The sequence below is a fragment of the Pseudophryne corroboree genome, chromosome 2 (genome assembly GCF_028390025.1).
Source record: "Pseudophryne corroboree isolate aPseCor3 chromosome 2, aPseCor3.hap2, whole genome shotgun sequence".
Lineage (NCBI taxonomy): Eukaryota > Metazoa > Chordata > Amphibia > Anura > Myobatrachidae > Pseudophryne > Pseudophryne corroboree.
Window position 1 is genome coordinate 634,388,035 of NC_086445.1, and position 20,214 is coordinate 634,408,248.

Below are 20,214 nucleotides of genomic sequence, written 5' to 3' on the forward strand. Positions count from 1 at the left end.
AGTACGTTGTCCATATCACCCAGAAGATGTCATGGACACGACAGTGGTCAGGTGATACAGATCCCATACGGCACATGGAAGTATTGCCGTATAAAGGGAAGGAGTTAGTTGGGGTCGGTCCATCGGACCTGGGGACCACGGCAACAGCTGGGAAATCCAACCTTTTTACCCCAAGTTACATCTCAGCTGAAAAAGACACCGTCTTTTCAGCCTCAATCCTTCCTTTCCCATGAGGGCATGCAGGCAAAAGGCCAGTCATATCTGCCCAGACATAGAGGTAAGGGAAGTAGACTGCAGCAGGCAGCCCCTTCCCAGGAAAAGAAGCCCTCCACCGCGTCTGCCAAGTCCTCAGCATGACGCTGGGGCCATGCAAGCGGACTCAAGGTGGGGGGGTAGTCTCAAGAGTCTCAGCGCGCAGTGGGATCACTCGCAGGTTGACCCCTAGATAGTACAAGTATTATCCCAGGGGTACAGATTGGAGAGTCGAGACATCTTCTCCTCGCAGGTTTCTGAAGTCTGCTTTACCAACGGCTCCCTCCGACAGGGAGGCAGCATTGGAAACAATTCACAAGCTGTATATCCAGCAGGTGATAATCAAAGTACCCCTCCTACAACAAGGAAAAGGGTATTATTTTTCCACACTATATTGTGGTACTGACGCCAGACGGCTTGGTGAGACATAGTCTAAACTGAAATCTTTGAACACTTACATAAAAGGTTCAAATCGAGATGGAGTCACTCAGAGCAGTGATAGCGAACCGGAAAAAAGGGGACTATATGGTGTCCCTGGACATCAAGGATTACCTCCATGTCCAAATTTGCCCTTCTCAACAAGGGTACCTCTGGTTCGTGGTACAGAACTGTCAATATCAGTTTCAGACGATGCCGTTTGAATTATCCACGGCACCCCGGGCCTTTTACCAAGGTAATGGCCGAAAAGATGTTTCTTCAAAGAAAAAAGGCATCTAAATTATCCCTTACTTGGACGATATCCTGAAAAGGGCAAGTTCCAGAGAACAGTTGGAGGTCGGAAGAGCACTATCTAAAGTAGTTCTACGACAGCACGACTGGATTCTAAATATTCCAAGAATCGCAGCTGTTTTCCGACGATACGTCTGCTGTTCCTAGGAATGATTCTGGGCATAGTCCAGAAAAAGGTGTTCCTCCGGGAGGAAAAAGCCAAGGAGTTATTCGACCTAGTCAGAAACCTCCTAAAACCAGGCCAAGTATCAGTGCATCAATGCACAGGAGTCCTGGGAAAAATGGTGGCTTCTTACGAAGCGATTCCATTCGGCAGATCTCAGGGGATTTGCTGGACGAATGGTCCGGATCGCATTTTCAGATGCATCAGCGGATAATCCTGTCTCCAAGGACAAGGGTGTCTCTTCTGTGGGGGCTGCAGAGTGCTCATCTTTTAGAGGGCAGCACACTCAGCATTCAGGACTGTGTTCTGGGGACCACGGATACCAGCCTGAGAGGCTGGGGAGTAGTCACACAGGGAAAAAATTTCCAAGGAAGTGTGGTCAAGTCTGGAGACTTCTCTCCACATGAATATACTGGAGCTAAGGGCAATTTACAATGCTCTGAGCCTAGGAAGACTCCTGCTTCAAAGTCAACCGGTGCTGATCCAGTAGGACATCATCATGGCGGTCGCCCACGTTATCAGACGGGGCGACACAAGAAGCAGGAGGGCAATGACAGCAAGGATTCTTCGCTGGGCGGAAAATCATGTGATAACACTGTCAGCAGTGTTCATTCCGGGAGTGGGCAACTGGGAAGATTTCCTCAGCATAAATGAATTCCACCCGGAAAAGTGGAAACTTAATCTGGAAGTTTCCACATGATTGTAAACCGTTGGGAAAGACCAAAGGTGGTTATGATGGCGTCCCACCTGAAGCGCCAGGTCAAGAGACACTCAGGCAATAGCTGGGATGCTCTGGTAACACCGTCGGTGTACCAGTCGGTGTATGTGTTCCATCCTCTGCTTTTCATACCCAATGTATTGAAAATGATAGGAAGGAGAGGAGTAAGAACTATACTCGTGGCTCCGGTTTGGCCAAGAAGGACTTGGTTCCCGGAACTTAAAGAGATACTAAGAAGGATCTTGATTCGGCAAGAACCGTGTCTGTTCCGGGACTTACCGCAGCTGCGTTGACGCCAAGGCGGGTGAACGCCGGATCCTAAGGGAAAGAGGCATTCCGGAAGAGGTCATCCCTACCCTGGTCAGAGCCAGGAAGGAGGTGACCGCACAACATTATCACCACTTAGGTGAAAATATGTGCCAGGGTGTGAGTCCAGGAAGGCTCCACGGAAGAATTTCAACTAGGTTAATTTCTACATTTCCTGCAAACAGGAGTGTCTATGGGTCTCAAATTGGGTCCATTAAGGTTCAAATTTCGGCCTGTTGATTTTCTTCCAGAAAGAAATTGGCTTCAGTTCCTGAAGTCCAGAAGTTGTTAAGGGAGTACTGCATATACAGCCCCTTTGATGTCTCCAGTGGCACTGGGCGATCTCAACGTAGTTTTGGGATTCCTAAAAAATCACATTGGTTTAAACAACTCAAATCTGTGGATTTGATATATCTCACATGGAAAATGACCATGCTGTTGGTCCTGGCCTCGGCCAGGCGAGTGTCAGAATTGGCGGCTTTATCTCACAAAGCCATATCTGATTGTCCATTCGGACAGAGCAAAGCTGCGGACTCGTCCCCAGTTTCTCCTTAAGGTGGTGTCAGCGTTTCACCTGAACCAGCTTATTGTGGTACCTGCGGCTACTAGGGACTTGGAGGACTCCAAGTTGCTGGATGTTATCAGGGCCCTGAAAATATAGTTTCCAGGTTGGCTGGAGTCAGGAAATCTGACTTGCTGTTTATCCTGTATGCACCCAACAATGCTGGGTGCTTCTGCTTCTAAGCAGTCGATTGCTCGTGGGATTGGTAGCACAATTCAACTTGCACATTCTGTGGCAGGCCTGCCACAGTCTAAATCTGTTAAGGCCCATTCCACAAGGAAGGTGGGCTCATCTTGGGCGGCTGCCCGAGGGGTCTCGGCATTACAACTTTGCCGAGCAGCTACGTGGTCGGGGGAGAACACGTTTGTAAAATTCTACAAATTTGATACCCTGGCAAAAGAGGACCTGGAGTTCTCTCATTCGGTGCTGCAGAGTCATCCGCACTCTCCCGCCCGTTTGGGAGCTTTGGTATAATCCCCATGGTCCTTTCAGGAACCCCAGCATCCACAAGGACGATAGAGAAAATAAGAATTTACTTACCGATAATTCTATTTCTCGGAGTCCGTAGTGGATGCTGGGCGCCCATCCCAAGTGCGGATTATCTGCAATACTTGTACATAGTTATTGCTAACTAAATCGGGTTATTGTTGTTGTGAGCCATCTTTTCAGAGGCTCCGCTGTTATCATACTGTTAACTGGGTTCAGATCACAGGTTGTACAGTGTGATTGGTGTGGCTGGTATGAGTCTTACCCGGGATTCAAAATTCCTCCCTTATTGTGTACGCTCGTCCGGGCACAGTACCTAACTGGAGTCTGGAGGAGGGTCATAGGGGGAGGAGCCAGTGCACACCACCTGATCGGAAAGCTTTACTTTTTGTGCCCTGTCTCCTGCGGAGCCGCTATTCCCCATGGTCCTTTCAGGAACCCCAGCATCCACTACGGACTCCGAGAAATAGAATTATCGGTAAGTAAATTCTTATTTTTGTATATATTTGGAATTTTTGAATAAAACAGTGAGTAGATGCATAGTATATTAATAGGTCTGCCTCCCTCATTTTTACTAGTGATGAGCGAGGTTCGGTTTTACTCGGTTTTACTCGGTTTTACTCGGTTCTACTCGGTTCTCAAAACGGCATCTTATTGGCTATCCAAAACACGTGACATCCGTGAGCCAATAAGATGCCGTTTTGAGAACCGAGTAAAACCGAGTAAAACCGAGTAAAACCGAATCCGCTCATCACTAATTTTTACTAAGTATTTTTACTAAGTATGTTTTAAACAATTAATGTCAATTGGATTGATTGCATAGCAACAGGTTCTAACAATAGCACCTCTTAACATGGTGTATAATAAACCCAAGCCAAATACAGCGGAATTACCTTTGACAAAGCTGCAATTTGGGGACAAGCAGCAAAACATGTAAGGAGGACCCCACCACCACTTTACGAAGACTCCAAGGATTTTTACAAGAATTGTCCGAACCAGCACTGCACCTTATTCCAAATAGCTCCACTGTTTTCACAAATGGAAGGAGGCTTGTGAAGCAATTTCCAGCAGATTTGTATCCATCACCATGCCAAAATACAAGTGGACACCTATGCTAATGGTGGACTGGTAAATATCATTGCTCATTTTACAACAGCCTGCCTGAGGAGATTAGAGCTTAAATTTAAGTGCAAGGCCCTTTTAGGACCGGACTTTTATATTTGATCCTAGGAGCAGAGGTGCATAATACATGAATTTTTTGTGTTTAAATTCTTATTCATTTTTTTTTTTATTTCTATAATCATGGTGTATCAATAAAATCTATTTTTACAGCTAAAGCAATCCATCCATATATACTTTTTAAATACTGCACAGCGCTGCTAGATTGTGTTTATATATGGATCTGAGGAGTGACTGCTTCTCCCATGGTCAGTTGTACGTTGCCTGTTGCAGCGTCAGCTCCTCTGACAGCCTGGCCATTCTCCAGCCTGAAGGAAAGACTAAAAATGTAGTTTACCAGGAAGTCTTTCAAAATTAAAGTTACAAGCATGGAAATACTTGAAATTCTGTAGCAAAGCACGGGTATTCAGCTAGTTGGATACAGTGGCGTCACAAGGCGGGTGCGGCCCGCACCCGGGTGTGACACCTGGAGGGGGTGACACCAAATGTCAGCTCCTCCGTAGTGACAGGAGCCAGGTGCTGCAGTGTGAAATTCCGCTACAGCACCCGGCTCCTGTCATAGCAGAGGAGCCGACAGCACACTGAGACCGTCTCTGGGGGAAGCCCAGCATCTCCGGAGATGCTGGGCACGCCCCCAGAGTGACGATACCAGTATCCCCGCGAAGCCACGCCCCCTAGCTGTATGGTCACGCCCTTTTTTTGCCGCGATCGCGGCAGTACATCAGGGGCGCGCACCGGGTGTCACCACACCTGGTGACGCCTCTGGTTGGATATATTATTGTAATGAGTAGGAACAAGACGTGCTGGTACACGTCATGAAATGAAAACCAATCAACAAATGTGCTGTCCTGGCCTTCAAGAGAAGTTTTTTGTTCCTTTTATTAATTTCCTCTGTATAATGGAAGTGCCGACTATCCAAGGAAGTGCTGCAAGGCAGTGTACACTGATGACACTTTAAGGAAAATTACGGACTGTTGCAACAGGTTCCAAACAAGGAGAAAATAGTGATTGTTGACTCAACTTAAGTTATGTTTAAGTTTTTATATTTAATGGTTTCTTGTGTAAATTAATTAATAAATAAGGACGCTGCTAGGACAAGCATTAGGCACCTCAATATGCTCTGGAGCAGGGTGTGAAAAAATCATGATTTAAAAAGAAAAATGCAAAAATCTGATTTTTTTTTAAATCTGTTTTTATTTATTTATTTATTTATTTATTTATTTCAATTAGATTTTTTATAAAAATTATCAAGTGAACAAATAAACCAAGTAAAAACAATAATACAAAGTTTTTTTTAAAATACTGTAACTTTAATATATTTAATTTAAAGGACTTCAGAGTGTCCCCATGAATCATGGCATGGCACAGCAAACTACACACACATCACACAAACTGCAAACCGAAAGAAACAGCAATGATGTTTACAGTTACAGTAGTTGGCAATTGCCTTGCCTGATTTGTAAATCTGAATAAGCCTACACATTAAGTTTTTGAACCCCTTAAAAAGAAAGACAAGTTTTGCAGCTTCGTCAGTACCCAAGCAGTTTCTCAGTTTTGACTGCGCCAAACCAAATTTTTAAAATATTCTTTCTAGTTAAGCTGTTGATGCTGCAGCTGTTAGCAATTGCTCTACTGTAAATATGATATTTTCATTACCAGCTACAGTTTCTGAATCAATGTGCATTTTCCACCAATCTATTGGTGCAACTGTTGACACAACATCGTGGTCAAACAAGAGGTCATTAAACGGGGTGCTTTTGCTTGGAACTTTACTAGTGTTGGTAGAAGGGTATTTGAATGTGAATATTTTTCTTTGGCAAATTTAAGAACTTCTAACTTTTCTTCTGCAGTTAGACAACTACCACAATAACTTAAGGTGCATACACACGGTGCGATGTAACCTTATGATTTTGACTATATAGTCAAATTCATAAGGAAAGTTAGTGCAAATATCACAGTGTGTACACAGCTTGCAAAACCGATGCGTGCTCCCGTGGGGTCGGTATCGCACAAAAAGATAGACTGTGCAGGCAAGTAAATCGTCACTATATTGTGTACAATCTAGTACACAGGTTCTCAAACTCGGTCCTCAGGACCCCACACAGTACATGTTTTGCAGGTCACCTCACAGATTTACAAGTGAAATAATTAGCTCCACCTGTGGACCTTTTAAAATGTGTCTGAGTAATTAATACACCTGTGCACTTGCTGGGTTACCTGCAAAACATGCACTGTGAGGGGTCCTGAGGACCAAGTTTGAGAACCACTGATCTAGTACATCGTATACTGCAGTTAAAATTGCCACTTAGTCAAAATCTCACATACTCAAAATCTCAAGTAATGATAGTCAGTATTGGTGGTTCAGGGCTACGGGTAGTTCAGGGGAAATCGCAAAGTCAAAATCGGAGATAGTCAATATCTCATTGTGTGTATGCACCTTTAGGTCCATCAAGTAAGAGAAAATGTACAGGTTCCAATGCTTGATTATAGCAGTCCAAAAATGTCTTCATGCTTGGTTTTATAGATTTAGGCCCAGATTTATCAAGCCTTGGAGAGTGATAAATTGTCCTGTGATAAAGTATCAGCCAATCAGCTCCTGTCATTTTTCAAACACATCCTGTAACATGGCAGTTAGGAGCTCATTGGCTGATACTGTATCACCATTAAATATATCACTCTCCAAAGCTTGATAAATCTGGGCCATAATTCCTTTAAACTATCCTCTAATTCTTTCCACACATGTATAGCGTTGGGGGGAAAAAACATTGATTTAAATTAATGGTTTAAAAAAAAAAAATCATGTGATTTAAATCAAGTTGATTTAAAATGGCACACCCTGTTCCGGAGGTTTCAGTACAAAGATGCGAAAAGAAGCATCGCATTGGCAGTAATGCATTGAACTGGGAAGCCATAGGTTGCACTGAAATCAGCACATTTCCGATGTCACTGGAGCCTGGGAGGGAAACAAAACCATGTGGAGCACTCTCCTCTCAACATTGCCACCATACGTAAAAGTGAAGCTTCAATATAGCTTAGTTTCATAAGTTAAACTACGGTAAAAATTATGTGAAATGAGAAGGATTTAAGTAGAAATATGGAAATGTGATACTAGGCAGTACTGTGTGATGTTTTTACGGTTCCATTTGTCTGCTATAGTAATGTACATGAATTCCTTATACTGTATTTTTCCACTGTTCTAAAAACATTGCAGGAAATGGGTAAAGAACCTATGATTACTTTTATATGCAAAACCTTAAATTTGGCAGAATTGTTCAAATGCAGCGGCATTACATTCTTCGAACTGCTAGTATAAAATAAACCTCATGTTTCTTCTCAATATTCCAGAACTCCCACCTCGATCTCCATCCTCCGACGAACAACTTTCAGGTTCTCCAGAGCATCAGGACATTGTGCAAAGTGTGGATTGCAAGATTTGTGGTGACAAAGCATCTGGGTTCCATTATGGGGTGCACGCATGTGAAGGCTGCAAGGTAACATACATATTATACATTTGAATTACTATCATACTCAGCTTGTTAATTCTTATATCCTTGCTAAATGAAAGGAACACTTTTCCACTATGTGACAACAGGTAAAGAAGGTACAAAAATATAAAATGGGATATGAGGTGAGGGGGAAGCATGTCACAAAAATTTGACAATACAGCTGAGGCAGCATCGATTAGCTGCAACAGCCTTATAAAATATAGAAGACAAACATTGCTTGGGATCCAGTAATGTGATGAAAGTGATGGAAATAAGGGGTAGAGCTTAATGTCGCTTATAACATATTCTGGGAGATTTATAGTGATTGATTTATTGATGGAGACCAAATGCTAGAACATTTTATGAGATTTGTCATGGATTATGCTGATAATAGATGTCAAACTATAAATTTACCACACCTTATTGGGCAACGTGGGAAGGAACATTAGGGAGTTTGCGAAGGAATAAGAGAGGAAAGAGACCATGTGCATACTTGTTTCCTGAGCGATGGGGCTATGAACCTCACACCAAAACTGCATAATATTGTAACAGTTCCATCACACATGGGATATTGTGTTTGTCTGAAGGCATCCAATCTAATACTTATGAGACACTTGAAAGGACTGTGTGGTTGCAGGCCGGAACAAGCTACCATTGGTAAAATAGCTTCTAAACTCCTTCTTTAGTCTTAAGGCCCCCACACATGGTACGGTGTGTACCGATGATTCGAGGGCCGACATATCGGGCAGTCCCTAGACTAAAGATGATCTGGTGCCCGACCGACCGCCATGCCGTCTGACTTTTGAACATGCAGAAAGATCAGGCGAAGCGACGGACGACCCCAAGGAAGTGCACAATGAACGATATCATGCATACACATGGAATGATATAGCTGTTTTATCATTCCAATGCATCGGATCATCAGCTATATCGTCCGCATGTGGGGGACTTTACAGCAGATCAACAATTTTGATGATGTATGCAGACTTTTTTCCCATTCCTCTGGGTCAAGGGTCTCATAGATGTCTACTTCCACTTTTTTTCGTGCTGGTCCTTGGGCATTTTGTTGTATATTAGTTGGGTGATTTGAGATAGGACATCTTCAGTCAGTACTTCAAAGACACAGAGATCCCAGGGTGGTGGGGCAGAACACATAATGAAAATAGTTAATAGAAGCATAGAAATGTCTAATTGAGTGGTTCCCAAACTGTGTGCCTAGACACCATTCGGTGATGTGAGACACTTGCAGGGGTGCCTCAGGTTGGTGGTCCAGGACCAAAACAAATTATATATGGTCAAAGTTATATGTAAAATCAGTGCTAGTGGCTGCCAATCATAAAACATATGGACTGTCAGAACCACAACTATGTCCACCACCACCACCACCACCACATATCTGAACCTAAGGATGACAGGTACGCACAATTTACTTAATATAGAGTATATTTTTTAATTTCTCAAAAATAAACTTTTGACTAGGGTTGCCTCAAAAAATGCTGTGTCACAAGTTAGGGTCTTAGCATTACTTACCAAAACCCAATACTATCATATCAGCATACTCTGCAAGTCTCCAATCTCATCATTGTACTATTTCAGTAATCCTCTATGCACTTGTGATTCCCAGACTACAGTTACTAATTACTAGTGTTATTAGTTGCTGGTTAATACACTTCCTCTTACAGCAGTGATCCTAAAATCCTGACCTGTTATAAACCTTTAAACATCCTTGTCATGTGATTCATCCAGCCAACCTCTGTGCTGCAGCGGTCATCTGAATACATTCTCCAATGGACCTCATCCTGTTCTTATGTAAACCTGGTCAGAGCAACGCCTTCCCTCTGGGATAGTTCCTGATCACAGGTCTTTGTTACCTGAATGCTGATAGGGCTATATCTGCCATCTATGTGTCCTGTCCAGCACTTCCATGTGCCCTGCTTAGCTAATACTAGTACTCTGCTCAGCGCTATCTCCAACTACTGTGCGCTGCTACATTTTCAGCATATCAGGATTCTCTGTATCTGCTACATTTCCAGCACATCCGGTTTACCTGCATGTGCCAACATCTCCAGGCTGTCTGTATCTTCTGTACCTTTTTAAGCATCTCCAGTCTCTTTGCATATCTGGATTCTTTGTGTCTGTTACATCTCCAGTTATCCTGATCTCCTGCACCTGCACGCATCTTCAGTACATCTGTATATACTACTTCAGCAAGTGTCTTTAGTATATCTGGATTTCCTGTACCTGCAATCATCTTCAGTATACAGGTTGAGTACCCATATCCAAATATTCCGAAATACGGAATATTCCGAAATACGGACTTTTTTAAAAGTGAGAGTGAGATAGTGAAACCTTTGTATTTTGATGGCTCAATGTACACAAACTTTGTTTAATACACAAAGTTATTAAAAATATTGTATTAAATGACCTTCAGGCTGTGTGTATAAGGTGTATATGAAGCATAAATGAATTGTGTGAATGTACACACACTTTGTTTAATGCACAAAGTTATAAAAAATATTGGCTAAAATTACATTCATGATGTGTGTATAAGGGCCCTCATTCCGAGTTGATCGGTCGCAAGGCGAATTTAGCAGAGTTACACACGCTAAGCCGCCGCCTACTGGGAGTGAATCTTAGCTTCTTAAAATTGCGACCGATGTATTCGCAATATTGCGATTACTAACTACTTAGCAGTTTCAGAGTAGCTCCAGACTTACTCTGCCTGTGCGATCATTTCAGTGCTTGTCGTTCCTGGTTGACGTCACAAACACACCCAGCGTTCGCCCAGGCACTCCCACCGTTTCTCCGGCCACTCCTGCGTTTTTTCCGGAAACGGTAGCGTTTTCAGCCACACGCCCCTGAAGCGCCGTGTTTCCGCCCAGTAACACCCATTTCCTGTCAATCACATTACGATCGCCGGAGCGAAGAAAAAGCCGTGAGTAAAAATACTTTCTTCATAGTAAAGTTACTTGGCGCAGTCGCAGTGCGAACATTGCGCATGCGTACTAAGCGGATTTTCACTGCGATGCGATGAAAAATACCGAGCGAACAACTCGGAATGAGGGCCAAGGTGTATATGTAACATAAATGCATTCTGTGCTTAGATTTAGGTAACATCACCATGATGTCTCATTATGGTATGCATTTATTCCAAAATACGGAAAAATCCGATATCCAAATTACCTCTGGTCCCAAGCATTTTGGATAAGGGATACTCAACCTGTATCTGCATATCCTGCACCTGCGGCATCTTCAGTATATGGGATATCCTGTATCTGCCAGCTTTCATTGAACTTCATTACCTCTGTGTAGCATTTATCGGCATTGCAGCTTGCCCGCTGCACACAGACTTGCTACCAACACACCATCTACAGTTCAGCTGGTGTACCTGTGGTTCATCTAATCTGCTGCTGTACTCACAGCTAACCATTCCTGTGGATTCCACTTAGCATTGTACTGGATACATTCATGGATGTTTTGCAAGTATTAACTATACTGTTTGGTTCACTCAGGTTACAGCATTTTCTTACTGACTATTATTGATTTCCCAGTACTGTGTGCTGTTGTCTTATGCTGGCAGTTTATTGTACAGGTTCCAGGGCTGGAGTACATGATAAGGTTTCAGTCTATGTACCCCGGTGTCCAGTACTGTTTTACCTGGATTGTTTCTCTGTTCTGAGTTTCTCATCCGGATTTCGGGCCAGGTCTTGCATCAGAGCAGTACCAGGTTTATAGCTTTCTCAAGCTCTTTCCTGGTTACATGGGACTCCAATTCCTGATTTGAATTCTGGTTCCATGCTGCCAGTACTATGCTGCTTTGAGCTCCAGGGGTTGCCTTGTTTCTAGAGTGGGTCTCTGACCTTACTGGTCTTTCTGATCATTAGGTGAGAGGTCGCCCGGTGACCGGGTGGCTTCTGGTTTCATTTCAGTATCCTTGCATATCACCCTACCTGTCACTAGTGTGCCTAATCTTCTGTAAAACTATGAGCATGCCCATCTTACATCTTATTCATGTCACTCATATGCCTATGTCAGCAGAGCCCAAGGGTCCTGATACAGATCACAGACTTACTAATTCCATGACATGCTGATACTCTAGGGCACTGGAATTCAAGAAAGTTTGGGAACCACATCTCTAATTTGTAATACTGATGAAAGTAAGAGGATGGGAGATAAAGCTATTGCTGTAGTCCAATGAAAACTGGAAACTGCAGAGTGGGGTAAAACTCTATTGTCCTTTGAAGGCTGAAAGGAAATTTCGATTTTTCTATAGAAGGCTAATTCTGGTGAAGCTTCCAACAAGGGAAAATGCGTATATGCAAAAATCTCATATTTTAAAAGATAATTTGAACTTGGGTGCCTGTCTGTGGGGTTGAGCCAGAATAATGTACATAGAGAGAGTAAACCAGTCATATTGGCCTCACAACTAAGGATTGCCTGGGCTAGGTGGGAACCTAATATTCTGATGTTTGCATAATATGTGAAGGCAGACCTGTGGCCTCCTCCGAGACCAAATAAAATGGTATATGCTGTGCTGCAAGTCTCTCAGAAAATGAGAAGACAATCTAGCCGGAAGTGTCTAAAAAGATATAAGAGCCTAGGTAAGATGTTCATCTTAACTGAAGCTATCCTACAACCCATGATACATAAAGCTTGTCTCAGGAACGCATCTCATTGTTAATGCTCTCAAAATGTTTTGGAATATTAGTGGAACAAAGTAGGTTCCAAAATATTTCCCTTTACATCCTATATCTGTACGTCTATTTCAAGTGTGAAAGAAAAGAAGGAAGGAGTTAAGTTGCAAGATCTTGGTTTTATCCAAAGCTGTTTTATCCAAATTAATTTTATAGTTAGAAATGGAGTTGTAATTTCAAGTTGCTGTAAAAGTGAATGGAGAGAAGTGTGAGGGTTGGAAAGTGTAGTACATTATCTATGTAACGTGCCAGAGAGTTATTAGGAATCATCTTTAATTTCAGTGATATCTTGGTTATAGCTCAGTTTTGAGGCCAGAAGCTCAATTAAAAGGGTAAAAAAGAAAGGTGACAGAGGACAGCCCTGGCATGTTCCTTTAGAAATGTGGAAAGGGGATGAGGAGAAACCATTCACAAGGACCACCACTGAGAGATTATAATAGTGTACAAAATCCCACAGAAAAAAAGGACCTGAGAAACTGTGATATCACAAAGGACATAGGTGGTAATTCAGAGTTGATCGCAGCAACAAATTTGTTAGCAGTAGGGCAAAACCAAGGGGGTCATTCCGAGTTGATCGCTAGCTGCCATTTTTTGCAGCACAGCAAACAGGTTACTACTACGCATGCGTATGCACCGCAATGCGCATGCGCTTTTTACGGGTACAAAGCGAATCGTTGCTGGGCGATGAATTTAACGACTAATCCATTCGCACAGCCGATCGCAAGGAGATTGACAGGAAGAGGGTGTTTATGGGTGTCAACTGACCATTTTCAGGGAGTGTTTGGAAAAACGCAGGCGTGTCCAGGCGTTTGCAGGGCGGGTGTCTGACATCAATTCCGGGACCAAAAAGACTGAAGTGATCGCAAGGGCTGAGTAAGTCCAGAGCTACACAGAAACTGCAAAAAACGTTTTCATCCCGCTCGGCTACACATGCGTTCACACACTTGCAAAGCAAAAATACAGTCCCCAGTGGGCGGCGACTATGCGTTTGCACGACTGCTAAAAGTAGCTAGCGAGCGATCAACTCGGAATGACCCCCCATGTGCAGTGCAGGTGTGGCAGATATAACATTTGCAGAGTTAGATTCGGTTTGGTTATTTTGTTTCTGAACAGGGTAAATACTGGCTGCTTTATTTTTACACTGCAATTTAGATTTCAGTTTGAACACACCCCACCCAAATCTAACTCTCTCTGCACAGGTTATATCTCCCCCCCCCCTGCAGTGCACATGGTTTTGCCCAACTGCTAACAAATTTGATGCTGCGATCAACTCTGAATTACCCCTATAATGCATAAAGGGCGAACTGTTAAAATATTGAAGATTTCTCTAGCATCCATAAGGGATATTGGGGAAATCTAGTACGATGGGCTATAGACGGGGTCCAAAGTGCACTTTAAATTTCTTCAACTGGGTGTGCTGTCTCCTCCCCTCTATGCCCCCTCACACAGGCAGTCTAGAAAAAAGTGCCCTCGGGAGAGGATGCACATCTCTGAGCTCCAGAGAGTTTCTTCAATTTCTTTGTTTTCTGATTGTTATTTTCGGTATGCTGTCTGGGCAACAGCGTACCTGCACCGTGGGAGTTAGGGGGAAGTCGGTCACCGGTCTTACGAGGTGCAGAGCGCCTTTCCCGCTGCAGGACCACCGTCCTGAGGGGTTGTTGTTCAGCAGGGCACTGCGACTTGGCTGTCACAGCCGCAGCATCCCACACACCCCTAACGCTGCCTGAAGGTGACATCTATGGTGAGTACAAACCGGGGGCCCCGCTAGGGGGGTCCCCTGGTTCAAAGTGCGGCTGACCGCGGGCGCTGCTTACGGGACGCCCCCGGGGGAGGGGGGGGGGTCCCACTAAAGATCCCCGAGTGGAAACTGGCACAAATGCTTGACTAGCACTTGTTGTGAGGTTCTGAGCTAAAAAGGAGACTTTGCCAGTATAAATAAGATTTTACTCACCGGTAAATCTATTTCTCGTAGTCCGTAGTGGATGCTGGGAACTCCGTAAGGACCATGGGGAATAGACGGGCTCCGCAGGAGACTGGGCACTCTAAAAGAAAGATTAGGTACTATCTGGTGTGCACTGGCTCCTCCCTCTATGCCCCTCCTCCGGACCTCAGTTAGGATACTGTGCCCGGAAGAGCTGACACAATAAGGAAGGATTTTGAATCCCGGGTAAGACTCATACCAGCCACACCAATCACACCGTATAACTCGTGATACTATACCCAGTTAACAGTATGAAATATAACTGAGCCTCTCAACAGATGGCTCAACAATAACCCTTTAGTTAGGCAATAACTATATACAAGTATTGCAGACAATCCGCACTTGGGATGGGCGCCCAGCATCCACTACGGACTACGAGAAATAGATTTACCGGTGAGTAAAATCTTATTTTCTCTGACGTCCTAGTGGATGCTGGGAACTCCGTAAGGACCATGGGGATTATACCAAAGCTCCCAAACGGGCGGGAGAGTGCGGATGACTCTGCAGCACCGAATGAGAGAACTCCAGGTCCTCCTCAGCCAGGGTATCAAATTTGTAGAATTTAGCAAACGTGTTTGCCCCTGACCAAGTTGCAGCTCGGCAAAGTTGTAAAGCCGAGACCCCTCGGGCAGCCGCCCAAGATGAGCCCACTTTCCTCGTGGAATGGGCTGTTACTGATTTAGGATGCGGCAATCCAGCCGCAGAATGCTCCAGCTGAATTGTGTTACAAATTCAGCGAGCAATAGTCTGCTTAGAAGCAGGAGCACCTATTTTGTTGGGTGCCTACAGGATAAAAAACGAGTCAGTTTTCCTGACTCCAGCCGTCCTGGAAATATAAATTTTGAAGGCCCTGACTACGTCCAGTAACTTGGAATCTTCCAAGTCCCTAGTAGCCGCAGGCACTACCAGAGGTTGGTTCAAGTGAAAAGCTGAGACCACCTTAGGGAGAAACTGGGGACGAGTCCTCAATTCTGCCCTATCCATATGGAAAATCAGATAAGGGCTTTTACATGACAAAGCCGCCAATTCTGACACACGCCTGGCCGAAGCCAAGGCCAATAACATGACCACTTTCCACGTGAGATATTTCAAATCCACAGTTTTAAGTGGCTCAAACCAATGTGATTTTAAGAAACTCAACACCACGTTGAGATCCCAAGGTGCCACAGAAGGCACAAAAAAGGGGCTGAATATGTAGCACTCCCTTTACAAATGTCTGAACTCCAGGCAGTGAAGCCAGTTCTTTCTGGAAGAAAATCGACAGAGCCGAAATCTGGACCTTAATGGAACCCAAATTTAGGCCCATAGTCACTCCTGACCGTAGGAAGTGCAGAAAACAACCCAGCTGAAATTCCTCTGTTGGGGCCTTCCTGGCCTCACACCACGCAACATATTTTCGCCAAATACGGTGATAATGGTTTGCGGTTACTTCTTTCCTGGCTTTTATCAGCGTAGGAATGACTTCCTCCGGAATGCCCTTTTGCTTTAGGATCCGGAATTCAACCGCCATGCTGTCCAACGCAGCCGCGGTAAGTCTTGGAACAGACAGGGCTCCTGCTGTAGCAGATCCTGTCTGAGCGGTAGAGGCCATGGGTCCTCTGATATTATTTCTTGAAGTTCTGGGTACCAAGCTGTTCTTGGCCCATCCGGAACCACGAGTATCGTTCTTACTCCTCGTTTTCTTATTATTCTCAGTACCTTTGGTATGAGAGGCAGAGGAGGGAATACAAAAACTGACTGGTACACCCACGGTGTCACTAGAGCGTCCACAGCTATTGCCTGAGGGTCCCTTGACCTGGCGCAATATCTAGTTTTTTGTTTAGGCGGGACGCCATCATGTCCACCTGTGGCCTTTCCCAACGGTTTACCAACAGTTGGAAGACTTCTGGATGAAGTCCCCATTCTCCCGGGTGTCGGTCGTGTCTGCTGAGGAAGTCTGCTTCCCAGTTGTCCACTCCCGGAATGAACACTGCTGACAGTGCTAAGACGTGATTTTCCGCCCATCGGAGAATCCTTGTGGCTTCTGCCATCGCCATCCTGCTTCTTGTGCCGCCCTGTCGGTTTACATGGGCGACTGCCGTGATGTTGTCTGATTGGATCAGTACCGGCTGGTTTTGAAGCAGAGGCCTTGCCAGACTTAGGGCATTGTAAATGGCCCTCTGTTCCAGAATATTTATGTGTAGGGACGACTCCTGACTTGACCAAAGTCCTTGGAAATTTCTTCCCTGTGTGACTGCCCCCCAGCCTCGAAGGCTGGCATCCGTGGTTACCAGGACCCAGTCCTGTATGCCGAATCTGCGGCCCTCTTGAATATGAGCACTCTGCAGCCACCACAGTAGAGATACCCTGGTCCTTGGAGACAGGGTTATCAGCCGATGCATCTGAAGATGCGATTCCGACCACTTGTCCAAGAGGTCCCACTGAAAGGTTCTTGCATGGAACCTGCCGAATGGAATTTTGCTTCGTAAGAAGCTACCATTTTTCCCAGGACTCGTGTGCAGTGATGCACCGATACCTGTTTTGGTTTCAGGAGGTCTCTGACTAGAGATGACAGCTCCTTGGCTTTCTCCTGCGGGAGAAACACTTTTTTCTGTTCTGTGTCCAGAACCATCCCCAGGAACAGCAGGCGTGTGGTAGGAACCAGCAGTGACTTTGGAATGTATAGAATCCATCCGTGCTGTTGTAGCACTTCCCGAGATAGTGCTACTCCGACCAACAACTGCTCCATGGACCTCGCCTTTATAAGGAGATCGTCCAAGTACGGGATAATTAAAAACTCCCTTTTTTCGAAGGAGTATCATCATTTCTGCCATTACCTTGGTAAAGACCCTCGGTGCCGTGGACAGTCCAAACGGCAGTGTTTGGAATTGGTAATGGCAATCCTGTACCACAAATCTGAGGTACTCCTGGTGAGGATGGTAAATGGGGACATGTAGGTAAGCATCCTTGATGTCCAGGGATACCATGTAATCCCCCTCCTCCAGGCTTGCAATAACCGCCCTGAGCGATTCCATCTTGAACTTGAATTTTTGTATGTATGTGTTCAAGGACTTCAAATTTAAAATGGGTCTCACCGAACCGTCCGGTTTCGGTACCACAAACAGTGTGGAATAGTAACCCCGTCCTTGTTGAAGTAGGGGCACCTTGACTATCACCTGCTGGGAATACAGCTTGTGAATTGCCTCTAGCACAGCCTCCCTGCCTGAGGGAGTTGTCGGCAAGGCAGATTTGAGGAAAACGGCGGGGGGGAGACGCCTCGAATTCCAGCCTGTACCCCTGAGATACTACTTGAAGGATCCAGGGATCCACCTGTGAGCGAGCCCACTGATCGCTGAAATTTTTGAGGCGGCCCCCCACCGTACCTGGCTACGCCTGTGGAGCCCCCGCGTCATGCGGTGGACTCAGAGAAAGCGGGGGAAGAATTTTGACTCTGGGAACTGGCTGACTGGTGCAGCTTTTTCCCTCTTCCCTCGTCTCTGTGCAGAAAGGAAGCACTTTTGACCCGCTTGCTTTTCTGAAGCCGAAAGGACTGTACCTGATAATACAGTGCTTTCTTAGGCTGTGAGGAAACCTGAGGTAAAATTTTTTTCTTCCCAGCTGTTGCTGTGGATACGAGGTCCCAGAGACCATCCCCAAACAATTTCTCACCCTTATAAGGCTCTATGTGCCTTTTAAAGTCAGCATCACCTGTCCAGTGTCGGGTCTCTACTACCCTCCTGACAGAATGGACATTGCATTAATTCTGGATGCCAGCCGGCAAAATATCCCTCTGTGCATCCCTCATATATAAGACGACGACTTATGTTCGCAAAATAGTATCCCTGTTTGACAGGGTTACAGACCACGCTGCAGCAGCACTATCTGCAGGTCTCAGTCTAGTACCTGAGTATGTAAATACAGACTTCAGGATAGCCTCCTGCTTTTTATCAGCAGGTACCTTCAAAGTGGCCGTCTCCTAAGACGGCAGTGCCACCTTTTTTGACAAACGTGTGAGCGCCTTATCCACCCTAGAGGATATCTCCCAGCGTAACTTATCCTCTGGCGGGAAAAGGTACGCCATCAGTAACTTTTTAGAAATTACCAGTTTCTTATCGGGGGAACCCACGCTTTTTCACACTTCATTCACTCATTTGATGGGGGAACAAAACACTGCCTGCTTTTTCTCCCCAAACATAAAACCCTTTTTTTTTTTTTTTTTTTAGTGGTACTTGGGTTAATGTCAGAAATGTGTAACACATTTTTTATTGCCGGGATCATGTAACGGATGTTCCTAGTGGATTGTGTATATGTCTCAACCTCGTCGACACTGGAGTCAGACTCCGTGTCGACATCTGTGTCTGCCATCTGAGGGAGCGGGCGTTTTTGAGCCCCTGATGGCCTTTGAGACGCCTGGGCAGGCGCGGGCTGAGAAGCCGGCTGTCCCATAGCTGTTACGTCATCCAGCCTTTTATGTAAGGAGTTGACACTGTCGGTTAATACCTTCCACCTATCCATCCACTCTGGTGTCGGCCCACAGGGGGCGACATACCATTTATCGGCATCTGCTCCGCCTCCACATAAGCCTCCTCATCAAACATGTCGACACAGCCGTACCGACACACCGCACACACACAGGGAATGCTCTGACCTAGGACAGGACCCCACACAGCCCTTTGGGGAGACAGAGAGAGAGTATGCCAGCACACACCAGAGCGCTATATAATGTAGGGATAAACACTATCACTGAGTGAATTTTCCCCAATAACTGCTTGTATAAACAATATTGCGCCTAAATTTAGTGCCCCCCCTCTCTTTTTAACCCTTTGAGCCTGAAAACTACAGGGGAGAGCCTGGGGATCTGTCTTCCAGCTACACTGTGAAGAGAAAATGGCGCCAGTGTGCAGAGGGAGATAGCTCCGCCCCTTTTTCGCTGACTTTTCTCCCGCTTTTTTATGGATTCTGGCAGGGGTAATTATCACATATATATAGCCTCTGGGGCTATATATTGTGATTATTTTGCCAGCCAAGGTGTTTTTATTGCTGGTCAGGGCCCCCCCCCCCCCCCCCAGCGCCCTGCACCCTCAGTGACCGGAGTGTGAAGTGTGTATGAGGAGCAATGGCGCACAGCTGCAGTGCTGTGCGCTACCTTGGTGAAGACTGAAGTCTTCTGCCGCCGATTTTCCGGACCATCTTCATGCTTCTGGCTCTGTAAGGGGGACGGCGGCGCGGCTCCGGGACCGAACACCAAGGACGGGGTCTGCGGTCGATCCCTCTGGAGCTAATGGTGTCCAGTAGCCTAAGAAGCCCAAGCTAGCTGCAAGCAGGTAGGTTCGCTTCTTCTCCCCTTAGTCCCTCGTTGCAGTGAGCCTGTTGCCAGCAGGTCTCACTGTAAAATAAAAAACCTAACATATACTTTCTTTCTCGGAGCTCAGGAGAGCCCCTAGTGTGCATCCAGCTCGGCCGGGCACAGAAATCTAACTGAGGTCTGGAGGAGGGGCATAGAGGGAGGAGCCAGTGCACACCAGATAGTACCTAATCTTTCTTTTAGAGTGCCCAGTCTCCTGCGGAGCCCGTCTATTCCCCATGGTCCTTACGGAGTTCCCAGCATCCACTAGGACGTCAGAGAAATAATATTAGGTATCTCCGGTGCCATTGGAGGGGGCGGAGCTATCTCAGATTG

At 45.4% G+C, this 20,214-nt stretch overlaps 1 protein-coding gene across 3 annotated transcripts in view; it reads left to right on the forward strand.

Moving 5' to 3' along the window:
- PPARD (peroxisome proliferator activated receptor delta) overlaps positions 1-20,214 on the forward strand; it is a 218,593-nt gene that overhangs the window by 93,465 nt on the left and 104,914 nt on the right. For all 3 annotated transcript variants that reach the window (XM_063954923.1, XM_063954924.1, XM_063954925.1), the window contains exon 2: positions 7,741-7,886. In XM_063954923.1, coding sequence (XP_063810993.1) covers positions 7,741-7,886 — 146 coding nt within the window. The remainder of the gene's footprint in view (positions 1-7,740; positions 7,887-20,214) is intronic.